General features: G+C 48.3%; 1 protein-coding gene and 1 pseudogene across 6 annotated transcripts in view; one reads left to right on the forward strand and one right to left on the reverse strand.

Moving 5' to 3' along the window:
* The window catches only part of Inava (innate immunity activator), a 20772-nt gene extending 14443 nt beyond the window's left edge, over positions 1–6329 (reverse strand). The window contains exon 1 of one of the 6 annotated variants that reach the window (NM_028872.3): positions 5939–6316. In NM_028872.3, the coding sequence (NP_083148.3) occupies positions 5939–6141 (203 nt within the window). In that variant the 5' untranslated portion in view covers positions 6142–6316. The other 5 variants (XM_006529802.3, XM_006529803.4, XM_006529806.3 and 2 more) reach the window with 5 other exon arrangements.
* On the forward strand, positions 6235–13933 carry Gm3878 (annotated as a pseudogene).
* The last annotated feature ends 5527 nt before the right edge of the window (positions 13934–19460 follow it).

A 19460-nucleotide genomic window follows, 5' to 3' on the forward strand; every position in this document is an offset into this window, starting at 1 on the left:
TGACTGCTCTCAGCTTGAACACGGGAGACTTGAGGCATGGCCTACTGCCCCACTGTTTGAAAGCATGATGAGAAAAGGCCTGGACAGTGGGCACAAAGCCAAGGCTGGCCAGGGGCCCAAGGACCGGTGCACCATGTTGTCTGGACCTGGTCATTCACCAGGCAGGGGGAAGCAGAGTTGAATCCCAAGTCAGCAGTTTACCCTAGGAAACTTCTCAACGGGGAGTTAGCCTGCAGACCCTACACCCCACGGCTAGGGTGGAGGGGATCTATTGGATTGTTGGTAGAGACAATGGCAGACTAGAAGTTACCAATGACAGAAAGGAAAACACGCGTTCCTCTGACTGGTCGTCACTTTGATGGTGTAGGTGCAGCCCAGCACACCACTCACCACAACAACACCTGTGACCACCCCTATCTCTCTCCCAAACCCACACCCTCGGTGGGATCCCAGCTGGCCAGGGTTGGCAGCTGTTAGCCAGAGCAGGGGTGGGGAGGGGAGGGTGGAATCCAGGCGGAGGTCTGGAAGGAGAGGCCAGCCACCTCCTCACTGAGTCAGCCCATTGAGCAAGAGTCCAAAAGTCCTTCGGAGTTTCTGTCTGGGGCTCATCCTGCTGCCTCCAGAGCACAACGGCTGCAGTGAGGGGGGAGGGGGCCTCCGTCGCTGCATGGCAGACGACTGAGCAGAATGGTAGAGGAGAGGGGCCCACTACGGCCAGCTAGGCTCCCCATGTCTGCCAGCTGAGCCCCAGAGAGGGTACAGAGCACGGCTTATCAGGGCTCTGTGGGCAGTGACACTGAATGAAAACCACGGCCCTGGAACTGACATGGACTTTTTTGCACTCTGGAATTTCAGTTTTTTCAAGCAAAGTCTAGAGGATGAAAAGGAGAATAAAAGGAATACAAGTTGATGAGGTGGCTTTGCAAACGCACTGAAGACTGGTCGTCCGACCCCCAGAGCTTCCAGGAGCTTAGGGTGACTGGTAGTTTCCTTTATCTCAAGTCCTTTCTAGCACAGAGAAGCAGGCAGCTGGGCCTTCCTGCCACCCTCCCCAGAAGGGGGCAAGATCATCTTAAACTAAGAAGCAGGACCAGGACTCTAGCAGGGCTGGCAGCTGGCACCTGAAGCCAGTTTGCTTTGGACAGAGAGAGGGAGTAAGTGGGAGGGAAGCTATCAATTAGTCACACTTGTTAATTAATTATTAACCACTAAGAAGTTGCCTTGAAAGGCTGAAATAACTCGGGCCCTCCCTCGGGATGGGGGGTGGGGTAAGGAGAGGGTCAGACTGCGGCAGACAAGAGGGGCGTTCGTTCTGAGACTAAGGGGTGTTTTAGCATGCCTCTCCTTCAGGCTTTGTTATTATTCACCATGGACCCAGCCTCATCATCTATCGCCAAGGTCCACTCTGGGCTCACTTGCTGCTCCAAGAAGGGCAAGGAGCTCAGGCTCAGAGACCCGAATCCATTCCACCATCAGTTGAGCAGCTTCCTGGGACAGCTGAGGAGGGACTCTGGCCTTCTAAGCCCCAGTTTTCCTCACAAGGACAAGGAAAATCAGAAAGGCCTAAGGCCCTTCCCAGGCCCTATATCTGAATTAGGACCTCTCTGGGCAAGACCAGACAAAGAATAATACTAGTACTGACACAGAGCACAGCTCTCCACTATGAGGAACTTTCCCCAGAATGCACAAGGGCAGCCCAGACCCACCCAGAGGAGATCGGGCCTTGGTGTGAAAGTTCTTACTTTAGATAAGGGCAGTTTAGATAACATCCTTACACCTCTCCAACTCAGGAGCCTGTCTGCCCCACTGCTGTTCCCAGGCAGCACAGACACTCAGAAGCAGCCACACACACACACACACACACACACACACACACACCCGCTCAAAGCTATCCCCAGACAAAGCCCAAGGGAGAAAGAAAGGCTTTGAAAGAGGGGAAACTCCAGCATCCTTTACCTCAGGGAAGCCACTGGGAGTCCTCCCCATCACAAATGTGCCTCCAAAGCCAGGTCCTCTCTGCCCCAGCTCATCTCTGTTGGAAATTTAGGCCTACTCATAGACACAGGCTTCCTGTTTCCAAACTCACTTAGCAGTCCCCCAATTACCCCTGAGCCCAGAAACGATTTTAGGAGTAAGGGAATGTTACCATGTCTGGTTGGGGATCCTTCCATTTCCTGGTCTGCCTGCTGCTCAACCCCAAAGATTGTCCTTACCCTGCCCAACTCTCACCTGCTCCAAGCTCAGTCCAGATCAAGGAAGACTCCTGCTTCCAGATCAGGGCATTGAGGCACCTCTCATGTCACCTCAAGGTCTCCCAGGCCGCCTGGTGCTCTTGCTCCCAGGAAGCTCACCACACGCTGCTAGCCGTCCCCTGGCTCTCCCTCTCATCAGGTCCCGCCTGCCTGTTGTCCCTCCCAGGCGGCCGGGCCAGGGGAACCAGGTTACCTGTTATGACTTGAGTCAGAGGGGAGGAGCAGGTGAGCAAGTCCTTCCCTGAACTAATCCGGCTGCTGGCAGTTGCCGGCAGGCAGCTCCTAGGCCTCTGCACTTCCGGGCGGAGGGGAGCAGGGAAAAGGGGCTCCCCATGAAAGAGAACCAGAAGGCAGCAGCAGAGTCAAGTTTCCGTAGCCACAAGGAACCCTAATAGTGTGCTGAGCTATGAATTGCTTCAGTGCCCTCCCTCCAGTTCCCTCCTGTCTCCCTTGTCTCACTTTCTCTTTCTAGAAATTGATGAATAAGTGCCCCCCACACAAACAAAACAAACAAAAACCAAAACAGAGTAAGAAACTCTTTGTCCGCAGGGAGCATCTTGGAAAACCTAGGCTCACAGAGTCACAGCTCTCCTGACACACTGGACTAAAGATCACAGCCTCAGTCCTTCCCAGATTAGGATCTCAAAACCTCAGACTGCGCTGGGGGGTTGTGGCAGGCACCACTAGCAACTTAGAGTCCCAACTACTTGTGATCTGAGGCAGGAGGATCACATGAGGCCATCCATAGACTGAGGACCAGCCTGGGCAACAGAGGAAGATAGTAATCTGGACAAACAGACAAGCAAACAAAAACAAAAACAAAAAAAACAGAAGGAAACGGTAGCTGTGAGTTTATAGAACTCGTTGGTAGACTACAAGCCAGAGGTCTTGGGTTTAAAACCTAGGACCTAGAAAAGAAACAAAACCAAAGGGACAACAGAAACAGGCCAGGGCTGCTTTTGCAGAGACTCTAGGATGCTAGGCAGATGGAGGACAGTGCTGCTTTCTTCGAATCCCAGCCACATCAAGAGCACCACATCCCATTTGCAATCTCTGTGCACCCCAAACACTGCTATCCATGGGGCACTGACCCACACTCCCTTATCATCCCTTACTCCATACAAAAGCAACAGTAACCTCCAACCTTAGCGCCGTCTCCATACTCACTAAAATGGACCTTTGTCCCTGCAAAAAGTCAGCCTCCAGGCTCTGTCCCACGGACCCTCGGGCAAACAAAAAGTTGCTTGGAATACGTTGCTTTGGAGTGGCGAGCAGAGCTAAGGCTGACTGCTGCTGCCTGCTCCCAGAGGCTAGAAGGATACAGCAGACTGGCCTGTATCTCTCAGATCTTTGTCTCATCACCTCCCATCCTCCACCTTTGGGACCCAGGTCTCAGGTCTCAATGCACACCCAAGCTACTTCCTTCTCCCAGCCCTCCCCCCCCCCCCCAGGGGACTCGGTGCTCCCACTCCATGCCCTAGCTGGCTGTTAAGCATCTCCTGTACACAGCTATGTCACAGGCTGCCACCACCTTTCACCAACAACACCGTTCCTTCTCGACACAACCCCCCTCCCATACCTTTACATTCCGGTACACACCCTCTTTCCAAACAATGCTAGCCCGAGTCTCACAGGCTGACCACCTCCTCCAAGCAGAGGCTGAGGGGCCCTCACCGGGGACACACCCTCCCCACTGTGGGGAGCATGTTTTCTGAACCTCCCAAAGAACCCACAGCCTTTCTTGCCCCCCCCCCAAGTCCTCCACAATACTGCAGTCCCCTCCCATCCCCCAACAGGTTTCCGTGTTCTTCCAGTGTCTGAAAGGGCTTGAGCTGCCTTGGCCCATCCCCCAGTTCCAACTGGGGGCTGTGGTGGAGTTTCTAGAATCAGCTCATAGCTCAGTTTTACATATATAAAACAAAGAGACCAATTACGAAGCCCAATCATGCTGAAATACAGTTCTGAAACCATAAGAACATATCATATATACTTCGTTATTAATATTAAACAGGACCCAGCAACCGGTCGTTTCAAACAACCCATGAATGAAACTCTTTACATATAACCGACTGCATGTGAAAGTCACAGGTACTGCTGCAGCAGCAGCAGCCTGGAGTGTAAGTTTTAGAGTCAACTGAGCACTCTGGCCTCAGGTAACCTCATCTGAATTCAGGGGCCAAAAGCAAACTCGGGTTAAGGCCTGTACACACCGGGACATACATTCTTTAAACTGTCTTCCAGGAAAAGCCTCCAGGCTCTCAATAATGATTCTCAGCGCTTGAAAACCAGCTTTTCAAGAACAGTCTTGAGCAGAAGCCAGGTCACTGATATCACAAACCCAAACCCCTCTAGCAGAACATAACACCCCCCCAATACACACACACACACACACACACACACACAGCCCACCCCAAGAAATAGGCAACCTGCAAAGAGGCAAGCCCCGGAGCCAATCAGCAGCTTCCTCACTCTTCGATGCCCACCTACCAGGGAGGAAGGCTTACCCTCCGGGCCTCCTGCAGGAGGCTGTGCAATGAAGCTTTTTTCTTCTTCTTCTTTTTTTTTTCCTCTCGTTTTGCAGAAACTCAGCACTGGCAGTGCCTTCCATTGAAGATGGGCATCAATCCGTTGCTCAGCAATAGATTTACAGACCAACCTGCTTGCACTGAACCAAGTCCAAACTCGGCATCCCCCCAATCCACTAGAATCTAGGGTTTGGAATTAGGCTGACCTAACTAACAGTCCTCCTGCCAAGATGGATGTTATCGGAAGACACCATCAAGGGATAGGTGGGCACTCTCCAGAGGAAGCTTAAAACTAACTTGGAACTCAGCACCCATTTTCCCTGATCCCAGGTCCCAGAGCCACTGGCTACGAGGACAGGCGAGGAAGTGAGATTTTCTAGCACCGGAATCCCATCTAGGTGGAAGACAAGCCCTTTCCACGACAGCCATCTCTTCAAAACCTTTCGTGTCCAAACTCTTTCACAGACCTGTAACCAAACATACTCCGCTCTCTCCGCTGCCCCCGAAGTTTCTGTGATACTTTAGGAGTCAAAGTTTTTAAAACCAAGTCCTTCAACCTGACCACATCACCCCAACAGCACCCAGCAAAGCACAACCACCAGCATTCCCACAATTACTTAGTGCATTAACAAATCAATGACCAGCCGCGGAGCTCGGGAAATAGTCGGGGACTCTCTGGGCAGGAGGGGTGGAAGAATATCTGTTTTCTTTCTCCACTCCTCTCTGGCCACTAGGAAAGGTATTCACCTCAACTAAGCCAGGGTGGAGAACTAGGGGTAACAGAAGATGCACCCTGAAATCAAACCTCTAAGGCTCTCTGTAAAAAGCCCCTTTGTCCTGTCCCCCCCAGCCCCTCCCCCACCGCGCCCTCTCCTTCTAGGCCGGCCTGGGACTCCGGCTCCTTTTGTTTGCCTGCTTTCTGCCTTCTCGGAACCTGGCCAGGAGAGCCACCGGCCGGGGGAGTGAGTCGAAGGAGAAAGGTTGGCCGTTGGAAACAGCTTTGGGGTAGAAATTCGGGAATGCTCGACCCCTTGGTAAAATTACCCCCTTTCCCTGCAAGACTGCCTCTGCAGAGGATGAAGACCGAGGTTCAGGAGCTCGATTTCCCCCCCCCCCCCCCCCCAGTTCTCCCGCGCTCCGTTCACTAAGTTTCCGCCTTACCTGTCCCACCGAGCTCTGGCGCCTCGCGCCTGCCCCCGCGCCCCCCGCGCCGGTCGCGCAGCTTCAGGACCTGTTGGTCCCGCCCATCTTCCCTCTCCCCAAGGCTCCCCCGGGCCTCCCCTCCCCGGAGGTATTTCATTTAACTTCGGCATTTGCAGCATCCCAAATGTTAAAGATCCCAAGACATCTGTCCCCTGGGGCATACCAAAGGCCCAGTGAAGAGAGGGGAAGATGCTAGAAGGGATTCGAGATTCTGAACCCAGAGACGGGGCGGGGCCTCACGTTGGGTTGGGGCAATGCCAGCCCAAGTGTGCATCCTGCGGCAGCAACAGCGCGAGGGGCGACGCTGCTCCCTGTCTCCCGCATTCACGCAGCCTCGTGGTGTGACACCCCCTACAAGGCCGGTTTCTGAAATCTGGGCGGGGCGAGGCTCGACTAGAGGTCCTAGGGGCCGCCTTTCATCCCCTCTCTCTGGCCCGGCTGGGGGCAGTTTTCATTCCGGAGACCCAAGCGTGGAAGAATGAAAGGAGACGGCACGCCCCTCCCCCTCCTCGCCTATCCTTTCTGGCGGCCGGGACTGCGGCGCGATCGAACCCTGGTCGCCTCCCCTCCGTAGTTCCCAGCCCTGTCCCTTTTGGGGGCAGCGGGCAGAACTCCGGCTTTGGCGGCAAGGCACACACTCCTGGGCAGCGCCTCCTGCTGCTTGCGACGAGCCCACGAAACCATCCATTCATTCAAACTCGCGCTTTCCCCTTTTTCCGTTGGTTCTGTTTACATTGGTACTGTCCTTGCCAGGGCCAAGCATGGCAGTTCAAAGTTCAGACTCCTTTACTAGGAGGGTTCTTAAGTCCAGATCAAGCTGGTATACGTTTGAAGACCAAAAACCAACGGATAGTGGAGGTTGAACCAGGCTGAGGGTCCCCAAAGCCTGGCCAGAGGAGTGTGCTCTCTAAAGAGGAACCTTTGACAGGCAGGATGTACAAGACATCTTGGCAAGGGAACACAGCAGGACCTACGAGCTGTAGGGGATTTAAGATAGAGGTGGGGAGGGGAAGTTACAAGACAGTTACAAGAGTAACTTGTGCACTGGAAGAAAGAACAATCAGACTTTTCTGAGTCTATTGTATACTGGTTCTGAATTGACACTGATCCCAAGAAACACTGTGGCCCTCCAGTTAAAGTAGGGGCTTATGGAGGACAGGTGATTAATGAAGATTTGGCTGATGTCCAACTCACAGTAGGTCCCCAAACTCATCCTGTGGTCATTTCCCCAGTTCCAGAAATGTATAATTGGGATAGATACACAATACTTAGAAGTTGGCAAAATTCTCACATGGGTTCCCTGACCTGTGGAGTGAGGGCTGTTATGATTTGAAAAGCTGAAATGGAAGCCTTTAGAGTTGCCTCTGCCTAAGAAAATAGTGAATCAAAAACAGTATCGTATCTCTGGAGGAACTCTAGAAATCAGTGCCACCATCAAGGACTTGAAAGAGGCAGGGGTGGTGGCTCCCACTGCATCTCCCATTAATTCTCCCATCTGGCCAGTGCATAAGACAGATGGGCTGTGGAGAATGACAGTTGACTATTGGAAACCAAATCAGTTAGCAACTCCAACTGCAGCGGCTGTACCAGACAGTGTACTTGCTTGAGCAAATTCAGATATTTTCTGGTACCTGGTATGCAGCTATTGATCTAGCAAATACCTTCTTCTTAGTACCTGTCCATACGGACCACTAGAAGCTATTTGATTTCAGTTGGCAAGGCCAGCAAGTTTTGCTTCAAGGATATATTAACTCTCTTGCCCTGTGTCATAACTTAGAAGGTATCTCGATCGTCCGTCTCTTCTACAAAATATCACACTAGTGCACTATATTGATGACTCTATGCTGATTGGAGCAGGAGGTAGCAACCGCTTTGGATTCATTGGCCACACATATGGATATCAGAAGATGGGAGATAAATCTGGCCAAAATTCTAGGATTGTTTACCTCGGTAAAATTCCTAGGAGTCCAGTGGCGTGGGGCATGCAGAGGTATTCCTTCTAAAGTGAAGTTATTGAACCTGGGCCCTCCCACCACCAAAAAAGAAGCACATTTAATGGGTCTATTTGGATTCTGGAGACAGCACCTTTCTCACTTGAATGCATCACACAGGCCCGTTTACCAAGTGATTTGCAAAGCTGCTAGCTTTGTGAGGGGCCTGGAACAGGAGAAGGCTCTTTAACAGATCCACGCTGTCCTATCACTTGGACTATATATATGATCCAGCAGATCCAATGATACTTGAGATGTGAGTGGGAGATAAAGATGCTATTTAGAGCCTTTGGCAGGCTCCTTTAAGTGAATCACAGAAGAGACCTTTGGGATTTTGAAGCAAGGTTCTACCAACATCTGCAGACAACTATTCTCCCTTTGAAAGATAGTTCTTGGCCTGCTATTGGGCCTTAGTGAAAACTGAATGTTTGACAATAGGCCACCAAGTTACCATGTGACCTGAACTGCCCATCATGAGCTGGGTGTTATCTGACATTCCAAGTCATAAAGTAGGACGTGCACAGCAGCATTCCATTATCAAACAGAAGTGGTATATACAAGATCGGAGCCCGAGCAGGTCCTGAAGGTACAAGCAAATTACGTGAAGAAGTTGTCCAAATACCTATGGTTCCTATTCCTGTTACAATGCCACGAGTGTATCGATAGCCTCATGGGGGGTTCCCTATGATCGGCTGACTGAGGAAGAGAAGACTAGGGCCTGGTTTACTTTACTGATGGCTCTGCGCGTTATGCAGGTACCACCCAGAAGTGGACAGCTGCAGAATTACAGCCCCTTTCTGGGACAACCCTGAAAGATACTGGTGAAGATAAATCTTCACAGTGGGCAGAACATAGGGCAGTACACATGGTATTACAGTTTGTTTGGAAGAAGAAATGACCAGATATACCATTGTTCAATGACTCATGGGCTGTAGCCAAATGGACTGATTAATTGGATGGTCAGGAACTTGGAAAGATCACCATTGGAAAATTGGTAAGAAAGATATCTGGGGAAGAAGTATGTGGATAAATCTCTCCAAATGAGCAAAGGATGTGAAGATATTTGTGTCCCATGTATTCTCATCAAAAAGTGGCTTCAGGCAAGGGAGAATTCAGTAATAAAGAGATAGGATGGCCCATCCTGTGGATAGACAGTCTCTTTCTCTAGCCATTCCTGCCATTGCCCAATGGGCACATGAACAAAGTGCCCATAGTGGGGTTATGCATGGGTTCAGCAACACGGACTTCCACTCATCAAGGCTGACCTGGCTACAGCTGCCACTGAATACCAGATCTGCCAACAGCAGAGACCAACACTGAGCCCCAGATATGGCACCGTTCCCCAAGGTGACCAGCCAACAACCTGGTGGCAGGCTGACTATATTGGACCACTTCTTCCGTGGAAAGGACAACATTTTGTTCTTTCAGGGATGGATATTTACTCAGATGATGGATTTGTCTTTCCTGCACATAAGGCTTCGGCCAAAACCACCATCCATGGTCTCACAGGAGGCCTTATCCACCATTGTGTTATTCCACACTGTATTATGTCTGACCAAGGAACTCATTTCACAGCCAGAGAAGTGTGACAGTGGGCCCACGATCATGGAATCCACTGGACTTCCCATGTTCCCCACCATCCTGAAGTAGCTGGTCTGATAGAAAGATGGAATGGCCTTTTGAAACAAAGTTACAGTGCAAATTGGATGGTGGTATCATGGAGAGCTGGGACAGGATTCTTCAGAAGGCAGTATATGCTTTGAATCAGTGCCTGATATATGATACAGTTTCTCCCATAGCCAGGATCCACAGGTCCAGGAATCAAAGGATGGAAAAGGAAATAGTTCTACTCACTATCACTCCTAGTGACCCTCTAGGAAAATCTTTGTTTCCTGTCCCTACAACTCTAGGTTCTGTTGGCCTAGAAGTTTTGGTTCCGGAGGGGAGAGTGCTCCTACCAGGAGCTACAACAAACATTCCATTGAACTGGAAGCTCAGACTTCCCCCTGGTCATTTTTGGCTTCTATTGCCCTTAAACCAACAGGCTAAGAGAGGAGTAACAGTGTTAGGAGGGGTGATAGATCCAGATTACCATGGGGAAATTGGATTACCTCTCTACAATGGAGGTAAGAAGGATTATGTCTGGAGTGCAGGAGATCCCTTAGAAAGCCTGTTAGTACCATGTCCTGTGATTAAAGTCAATGAGGAACTACAACAGCCTAATCCAAACAGGATGACAAAGGGCACAGACCCATCAGGAATGAAGGTACGGGTCACTCCTCCAGGAAAAGAGCCAAGACCTGCTGAGGTGCTTGCTGAGGGTGGAGGAAATACAGCATGGGTAGCAGAGGAAGGTAGTTATAAATTCCAGCTAAGGCCACGTGACCAGTTGCAGAAAGGAGGATTATAAGCGACATGAGTTCTTCTGTTTTATTTTGTTACTAAAAGAATGTTTCCTAAGGGACATTGACCTATTCTAAATTTACAAAGCATTTGCATTTGCACGAGGGATAGTTATGTTAGGCATCATTATGACCTGATAATTGCTTATGCATTTACAGTTACACAAGGGATAGTTATTATCATGGTAGGCTTATTATGATCTAGTTATTGTTTTCATTTGGACATGAGATATGATTTGTGTCAAGTTGACAAAGGGTGGATTGTGATAACTATTCTCAATCTTCAGTTTGTGTGGTTCATACATATGCTCCGCCCAGGGAATAACACTATTAGAAGGTGTGGCCTTGTTGGAGTAGGCGTGTCACTGTGGATGTGGGGTTAAGGCTCTCACTCTAACTTCCTGGAAGTCAGTCTTCCACTAGCAGCCTTCAGATAAAGATGTAGAACTCTTAGTTCTGCCTGCACCGTGCCTGTCGAGACCCTGCCATGTTCCCACCTTGATAATAATGGACTGAACCTCTGAACCTGTAAGACAGCCCCAATTAAATGTTGTTCTTTATATAACTTGCCTTTGTCATGGTGTCTGTTCACAGCAGGAGAACCCTGACTAAGACAACTTGACTGTATCTGGAATGAACTACAACCCAGAAATAAAGGGCATATTTGTGACTAGATCTTGAGGTTGGAAGACACAAGCTTTTGATTCAGATCTTGAGGTAGGAATGACACACACCTTTAATCCGGATCTTAAGGCACACCTTTAATCTGGGCTATACCTTCTCCTGGAGGCCTACATAAGGACAGTGGAAGAGGGAAGGATTCGTTCTTCTTCAACTGCTTGCACTTACTTGACAGCACAGCTATTGGCGCCTACTTCTTTAGGGTTCTGGCTTATACAGAAGACCAGCTAAACTACCAAGCCATGTGAAACTGAGCAACTACAAGATTCTTGAGCTTCTCATTCATAGCTGCTCATTGCTGGGTTAGTTGGACTGAAGCCTATAAGTCATTCCAATACAATCCATATATATGTTCATCCCATAAGTTCTGTAACTCTAGAGAATCTTGACTAGTATGAGACCCAAGAGGAGAAATGTTGGGAACTTTTAGAGCTGAGGCAAAGGATACCTTTGGAGTTGCCATTATTATTTGTGAGTGTTACTATTGATTTCCAACTTGACAAGATCTAGACAAACACATGAGTCTATGGGGGCCAAACCTATTCAAACCACAGCTCGGACCATCTGATCTCCCACCAGAATGGCAGCAGAACTTGGCAGTTTCATTTGTAGAATACTGAATTGACACACATGGAAGATGCAAGAGTGAGGCTTGCACCAAGCCAGTCAGAGCAGGCAGTGTGTGGAAGGGTCAGAGTCCCTGCAAGGAGGCCTCTAGACGTCATTTTGAAGAACTGTGAAAGTGAGGTCTACATTGCTTGCAGTGGAGCCCCTGAGATGTTAGAGATGCTAAGACCGTGGGTGTGATGGCTATTCTTGGTTGTCAACTTGACTATACCTGGAATATCCAGAAGTGAAGGTTATGCCTGTGAGCAATTTTCTGCTTGGTTTGAAGTGGGTGAACTCACATCTAATCCTGACCTTTGAGGTAGGAAGACAGACACCATTAATCTGGATCTTGAGGCAGGAAGACATATGTCTTTGATCTGGATTTTATTTTTTAAGAATTATTTATTTTATGTACATGAGTACACTGTAGCTGTCTTCAGACACTCCAGAAGAGGGCATTAGATCCCATTACAGATGGTTGTGAGGCACCGTGTTGTTACTGGGAATTGAACTCAGGACCTCTGGAAGAGCAGCCAGTGCTCTTAACCACTGAGCCAAGTCTCCAGCCCTTGATCCAAATCTTAAGGCTGGATGACACACCTTTAATCCAAATCTTGAACGGGAAGACATACATTTAATATGGGCCATATCTTCTGCTGGAAGTATCATTATGTAAGACATAGAAGAAGGAAGCTTTTGCTCTCTACCTGCTTGCCCTCACTGCTAGCACATCCATTTCTTCACTGGCATTAGAGCCTATTTCTCTTTGGGACTCCAGCACATACTGAAGACCAGCTGAGACACTCGGCTTTGTGTGACTGAGCAACTACTAGATTCTTGGACTTTTCATCCACAGCTAGCGCTTGTTGGATTAGCTTCTCTGCAGCCTCGCAGTCATTCCAATTAATCATATATATGTATATATATATAAACATACATATATGGAGAGGGGGAATTCATTCCGTAAGGTCTATGACTCTAGACAACCCTGACTAATACAGTGGGTCATCTGCCAGGAAGTAGTACCCAGGGGAGAGATACTACGTGCTTTACAGACAGGGGAAATGGAGAGGCAGGGCTACCCAAGCCCTATGGATCTAAAGATTCCATCAGGAGCCCCAGATGCCAGGCCTTTTGCTACAGGGTTTGGAGTTTCCCTGCTGGGATTTGGTCTCTCTTTGGCCCTATCATTTCTTCCTATGATTCCGTTCTTCCTGGTTGAATATTTATTCCATGCACTTGTACATTGAAATTATAGATAGATAGATAGATAGATAGATAGATAGATAGATAGATAGATATTTTCAATGGCACACAAGAGAGTGCCTTGAATCTCAGAGAAGTCTTGGCTTTAGAAATAGTATTGGAACTGCTAAAGGTTATGGGGACTTAAAGTTAGACTAAATGCACTTTTCATCATGAGATGGCCCTGATCCTATAGGGACAGGGAGTAGAAGGTTATAGCTTCAAAATGATAATGTTTGTGTCAAGGTGATGAGGGGTAGACTTATGATGGCTAATGTTGTCACCTTGACAGGCTCTAGAATGACCCGTGGAAAGACCATTTGGGTTAACTGTACGGGAATGTCTAGATTGGATTAAGTGAGTTGGGAAGACCTACCCTAAATGGGGGTGGCAGTATTCCATGAGCTGTGGTCTATGGCTGAATTTAAAAGGAGAAAAACTGGCCTGTAGTGCATGAGCAGGAGCTTGTGGCATCCAAGTGTCCATGGAGAGCTGCTGAGGCCCCACACTCCAGCCCTGGGCTTCTGTCAGTGTCGTTGGTCCACACCACTGTGCGGGCTGTGAGCAAGAGAAAACTGCAGCCCTCGCGGGCGGCGCTCACGCTGAACCCCTGTGCTGTGAACAAGATAAACAACTTCTCAAAGACAAGCCTGAGCATGTGGGTCTGAAATTTGGCGTGCGAACCGGGGACTGTAACGACCTCTCTTACAGCCTGGAGTCTACAAAGACAAAAGAAGATTCTGATGAAGAAGTTAGTCAAGCTGGAGTCTGAGTGTTCATGGAGAAGAAAGCACAGTTAACCCTGCTAGGAACAGAGATGGACTATGTGGAAGACAGACTGTCCAGTGAGTTTGTGTTCAATAACCCCAACATCAAGGGACCCTGTGGCTGCGGTGAGACCTCAGGCTGCGAGCTCCAGGAGAGCTGGGTCTACCTTGGAGCTTGCTAAAGACATCGTGTGATGTCCCATGCTCAGAAGTACTAGTGTGTGGCTGCTTCGTGGGTAAAAATAAAGTGACGCATTTGGAAATCAAGCCAATGTGTGAAGATTTCCAAAAACATGGTATCTGTACTCTCTATAAGACGCAGAAACAAAGAAGCTGTTAGTTTCCTTGAGTCATTCCATTCTGTACAGAAAATTCCTACCCTTCCCTTATGCTGTAGCCTGCTCTGTGCCAGAACCAGCCTCGTGACCATTGCTTTGCTGGGAACTGAGGACTGGAATAACAGGCGTGTACCTACATCACAGAACGGCTTGAGTGTCTCCTGGTCTGCTCTCAGTCTTTGCCAACCCCCAATCTCAGGCAGGACAACTGTGGGTAATGTTGTAGGGGCACTTCGTTTCCCTCACCTTTGGCATGGCCCATTACGTTTTTACCAAAAATGTGATTATCAATCAGGTGCCTCATTTTGCCAACCCTTCAACAGTTCCTGAGTTCTGAGTTCTGGTATCAGAAAGTGGGAACCACCAGTCCTGGTTTCAGGCATTTCTCTCGGGCGTGCTTCGTGATGGTTTGCTTAGACCTTTCAGTTAGAAGCGCTTATGATAAGCAGTGAGCTAGTTCACTCAGCCCTTACTACGGGGAGTAGGTCTCAGAGCTCCTGCCCTGTTCTCCCTTCGTCACAGGTCACAGCAGTGCTGTCAGAGGCACTGGGTGAGGAGGAATGGCCAGTGCTCTCACCAGAGTTTAATTTATAGAGACTGCGTTCGTTTTCTTTTGAATAGAAGTCTTGTGTAAACCCTTCTGTGTGAATTGCCATCTTGTTTGTTTAGAACTTTGAAACAATAGTTTCTTCTTACAGAGAAGATCTGCCTCCGGGGAATTACTTTCAGCACAGGACCTGTGGAACAGAACATGCAAATTCTTACAGTTGCCAGTATACATATGCTTTCTGGTTCCTAAATGAAATTGCTAAAAAAAAAAAAATTAATGTTTTTATCACCTGTTTTCTGAGCCATGGTTTTGCTGTATACTACAGGCCAGCCTTGAACCCACAATCCTCCTGCTTCAACCTTCTGAGGCATGTGCTACCACACCTGAATCCCATATTTTTCTTTAAGTGGTCTTGATTGACTTGGGTTGGACATCTTTAATAACCTATGGCTTTCTTTGTGGAAGGCTGAGTCTCGTGCTGCTGAGTTTAATATTTGTGCTATTTTCTAAAGTACCTACCACCAAAATGTACGAAGTCTTAGTTTTCAATGACTGTTGATGAATTTGTGTCATAAATAGAATCGTTGATACATCCTTAATTTGTGCAATATTGAATGGAGAGATAAAGAGCATGCCTCTTTATGATACTAAAAAAAAATAGAATAAAATAAAATGAGAAAATTGAGCACCCACAATACTATGGTTCTTTCCTGTGGATGTACTGTGGTCAGCAGCTTCACATTCCTGCCACTATCTTGTCCTCACTACGATGGACTGTACCCTCAAATTGTGAGCCAACAAACTGGTCCTTGAGTTGCTTTTGCCAAGCGTTTTATCACAGCAACAAGAAAAGTCACTAGTCTATAACTACTCATGGAGGATGGTGCTTTGCGGCACACAGATCGGTGACCCAGCCCTGGCTCCAGCACATACTCACTGATACCTGTCTATAGATGAGAAGTAGAATCTTCCTGAAGGTACCAACTCTGGGCTTACTTAGAAAATGCCAGCTGCCCACGTGGGCAAAGGCAGGGATGGGAGTCTTTGGGGGGGTCAAGAGAGTAATGAGATAGACTGAGAATGGGAGCAAAAGTACTGTGTCCTGGGCACCATATCACAGCATACCCTTGGAAAGTGATGGAACCACAGCAGGGATGGGAGTGTGGACCCCAGATCTCCTGCTGATAGATTCTGATATCCAATGTGTCCAGGGGGCAGGTTTCTTCTGTGTACAAGAGAACTCAGCAGCCTAGACCAGGGAAGATGTGTGTCCCTAACATACCATCCTTCCCTAAACCTTTAGATTCTTCAATTTATATGTGCTGTAGTTGTTTTTTTTTAAAAGATTTATTTTATTTTGTGTATATAAGTGCTCTATCTGCTTGTACACCTCATGCCAGAAGAGGGCATCAGATCCCATTATAGATGGTTGTGGGCCACCATGTGGTCCATAAGAATTGAATTCAGGATCTCTGGAAGAGCAGCCAGTGCTCTTAACCACTGAGCCATCTCTCCAGCCCCTTGTACTATAGTTTGAATAATGTCCCCGCCCCGCCCCCCGAAAGTTTATATGTTGCGAAGCTGATATCCCAATTCGTAAGTTGGTGGCTTTGAAGGTGGAGTCCTGGGTAGTAATCAGGATTAGATGAGGCTATGAAGGCAGAGCCCTCTGTGTGGTAAGTACTGGCGTTGGAGGCTGAAGACCCCCAGATCTCTGGCCTGCTTAATCTCATAGTGCGATGGCAAAAACATAGGCTCCCTTGCCAGAGATCAGCACCATGGTCTTGAACTTCTCAGAGTCCAGAAATAACCCTAGGGTTGGTTTTATTCTGGTGTTTTAAAAATTTGTTTATTGTCTTTGTTTTATACATGGTCTTAGTATGTAGCCTGCACTGGCATAGAACTTGCTATGTAAATAAGTCTGGCTTCCAACGTACAGAGATCTGCTCTGTTGCATGTAGTTTTATGCTCTACCCTCCTTTACTCTGGGAGGTGTCCGTGCTACCAGCCCCCACCTGGTTTCTCTTGAATCTTTGGACAAAACACACACACACACACACACACACACACACACACACGCAGAGAGAGAGAGAGAGAGAGAGAGAGAGAGAGACTTTGTTCCTTTTTCCACTAGCCTTTTTGGCACAATTGCTGAGCGACACTATCTCCCGCCTAGAAAAGCAAGCCCTTACCAATTTCTTATCTCAGTCTCTCCCACTTGCCCTAAACTTCAGTGGCTAGTCCCACTTAGCCCCTGCCAAACATCCCTGATCACCTGCCTGTAGTAGTGACCACAGGCCCCAGCTCCTCCCGAGACCTCACATGGCTGCTGCATTCTTCTGTTTCCAAAGCATGGCAATCTCTCATCTCCTCCCTTGCATCTCTATGGTTTCCTTCAGGGACCCAGAAGTCCTGCCTGTACCTTTCCCCGAGCAATTGGACAGAGCTCTCTTTACTGACAGATCAAAAACCAGTTGGGGAACAGGACCTTAGCATCAGAACCATCCCCTACAGAGATCTGCCTGCCTCTGCCTCTGCCTCTGCCTCTGCCTCTGCCTCTGCCTCTGCCTCTGCCTCTGCCTCTGCCTCTGCCTCTGCCTCTGCCTCTGCCTCTGCCTCTGCCTCTGCCTCTGCCTCTGCCTCTGCCTCTGCCTCTGCCTCTGCCTCTGCCTCTGCCTCTGCCTCCTCTGCCTCTGCCTCTGCCTCCTCTGCCTCTGCCTCTGCCTCTGCTTCTGCCTCACAAGGAATTAAAATTTTATGTCACCATACCTAGCAGAACTCAGTTGTTTTTTTGTTTGTTTGCTTGTTTTTAACAATTACCTAGTCTGAGATACTTGCGTGTAGCAGCCAAAAACGGTCTAAAATGGTTATGCTTATTTCTTTCTCAATATTGAGACACACATGCCTGACAGATACAACTTATGGGAAGAAGGGTTTGTTTGGACTCACAATCCAAGGCAATTCGGTCTCCTGTGGTAAGGGAGGCATGGTGGTAGGAGCCTAAGTAGGCCATTCACACTGTATCCATAGTGATGGGATGGTGCTATCCACATGTAGGGTGAGACTTCCCACTGTTTACCTAAGTCTATGAGGGCATAGAGTTGCCCAGAGGTTGGTTTGCCATGGTGATTCTCAGCCTCATCAACTTGACAACCGAGGTTACCCATCACAGTGGGCTATCTCGAAAGCCTGGGGTTGTAGGGTGACTGGGTTTTCTGTGCTACTGAGAGCATCCTGTGGCAGATGAGAAAGCTGAGGCCCAGGAGCACACAGCTACTAAGGTGACTTAGAATGTGAAGACAGAGCTCCTGTTACCACAGCTCTGTACTTGCTGACCGAATGGTTAAGGGATAAAATATGTCAGAATAAAGCATGTAAGAATTCTGGTCCTCAAGCATCCTAGTATTTTGTTCATGGTCTAGTAACTCATTCTTTGCTTGGTTTGAGTTGGGGAAGGGAGGCAAGATGAGCCCAAAGGAGAATGGGGGATCAAGATCATGACAAATTATAAAACTCAAGTTGTCTGTACTGAGACTTCCTTTGTCAATGCAATTAATATAAATCTCTTTACCTTAGCCTCAGGTAGACTCTTCAGACAAGAGCAAAAAGCAGCCACATTCACCAAAATACCACAAAACAGCCGCTAGGCCACATACCAAAGTTCTTCCCTGAAACCTCTTAGGCCTGGGCTGCACAGGTCAAATCACTCACAAAAACAAAATCTTCCATATTTCTACTAGCATGGCTCAATAAACCCATAAAACATTCCATGGCTTTCCAAATCCAAAGTCCCAAAATCCACATTCTTCCAAACAAAAGCATGGTCAGGCGTATCACATCAATACCCCAGTCCCTAGTACTAACTTCTGTCTAAGTTAGGGTCTAACTGCTGTGAACAGACACTGTGACCAAAGCAACTCTTATAAGGACAACATTTAATTGGGGCTGGCTTACAGGTTCAGAGGTTCAGTCCATTATCATCAAGGCAGAAACATGGCAGCATCCAGGCAGGCATGGAGCAGGAGGAGCTGAAAGTTCTACATCTTCATCTGAAGGCTGCTAGCAGAAGACTGGCTTCCAGGCAGTTAGGATGAGGGTCTTAAAGCCCATACTCACAGTGACACACCTACTCCATCAGGGTCATACCTCCTAATAGTGCCACTCCCTGGGCCAAACTTATACAAACCATCACATTGTCTTAAACAGTAGTCACCGAAAATGTTATCACCAAAAAAAAAAAAAAAAAAAAAAAGCTTCTGTTTTAAAAATAAAAGCTAAAAATACAATTTTTCATGAAAAAGATTGACTAGATGGGTGGCAATGGCCCACACCTTTAACCCCAGTGTTTGGGAGGCAGAGGCAGGCAGATCAAGTTCGGGCCAGCCAAGTCTACAAATCCAGTTTCAGGACAAGCAGGGCTACATAAAGATACCCTAATCTAAAAACAAAAACAACAAAACAAACAAACAAAAACCCTCAAGCATTTGAATAAATGTCTATCCCTTAGGCTGTGCTGCTGTTCCATCTCACAGTGGGGCACTGGGATTCTTGAGCATGGCAAAGCAGGGACTGGAGAAGCAGGAATTCTGGCAGCAGAAACCCAAGCCCTGACCAGTTGGAAGTTCATGGAAGGTGCAGAGTGGTGGAGTCAGCTAAGCTCCACTCATTTTTCTCTTCTTCCTGTGACAGCTGAAGAGGAAAAAGCCTTCTTCTAGCAGATGGGCTTCCTAGGATGAGACCAGAAACTGACTTCTTGTCCATCCATGAGAAGCAGGTAGAGAGAGATCTCACAGCCCTCTGGAAGCTGGGCATGTTGTCCATACCCCAGGGGCCTCCTTCAGAGGGAGGGGCCCCCAGGCTCTTCCGATCTTGCCTTTCAGAAGCTGCAATGCCCAAT

The sequence above is a fragment of the Mus musculus genome, chromosome 1, assembly GCF_000001635.26.
Source record: "Mus musculus strain C57BL/6J chromosome 1, GRCm38.p6 C57BL/6J".
NCBI classification, from domain to species: domain Eukaryota; kingdom Metazoa; phylum Chordata; class Mammalia; order Rodentia; family Muridae; genus Mus; species Mus musculus.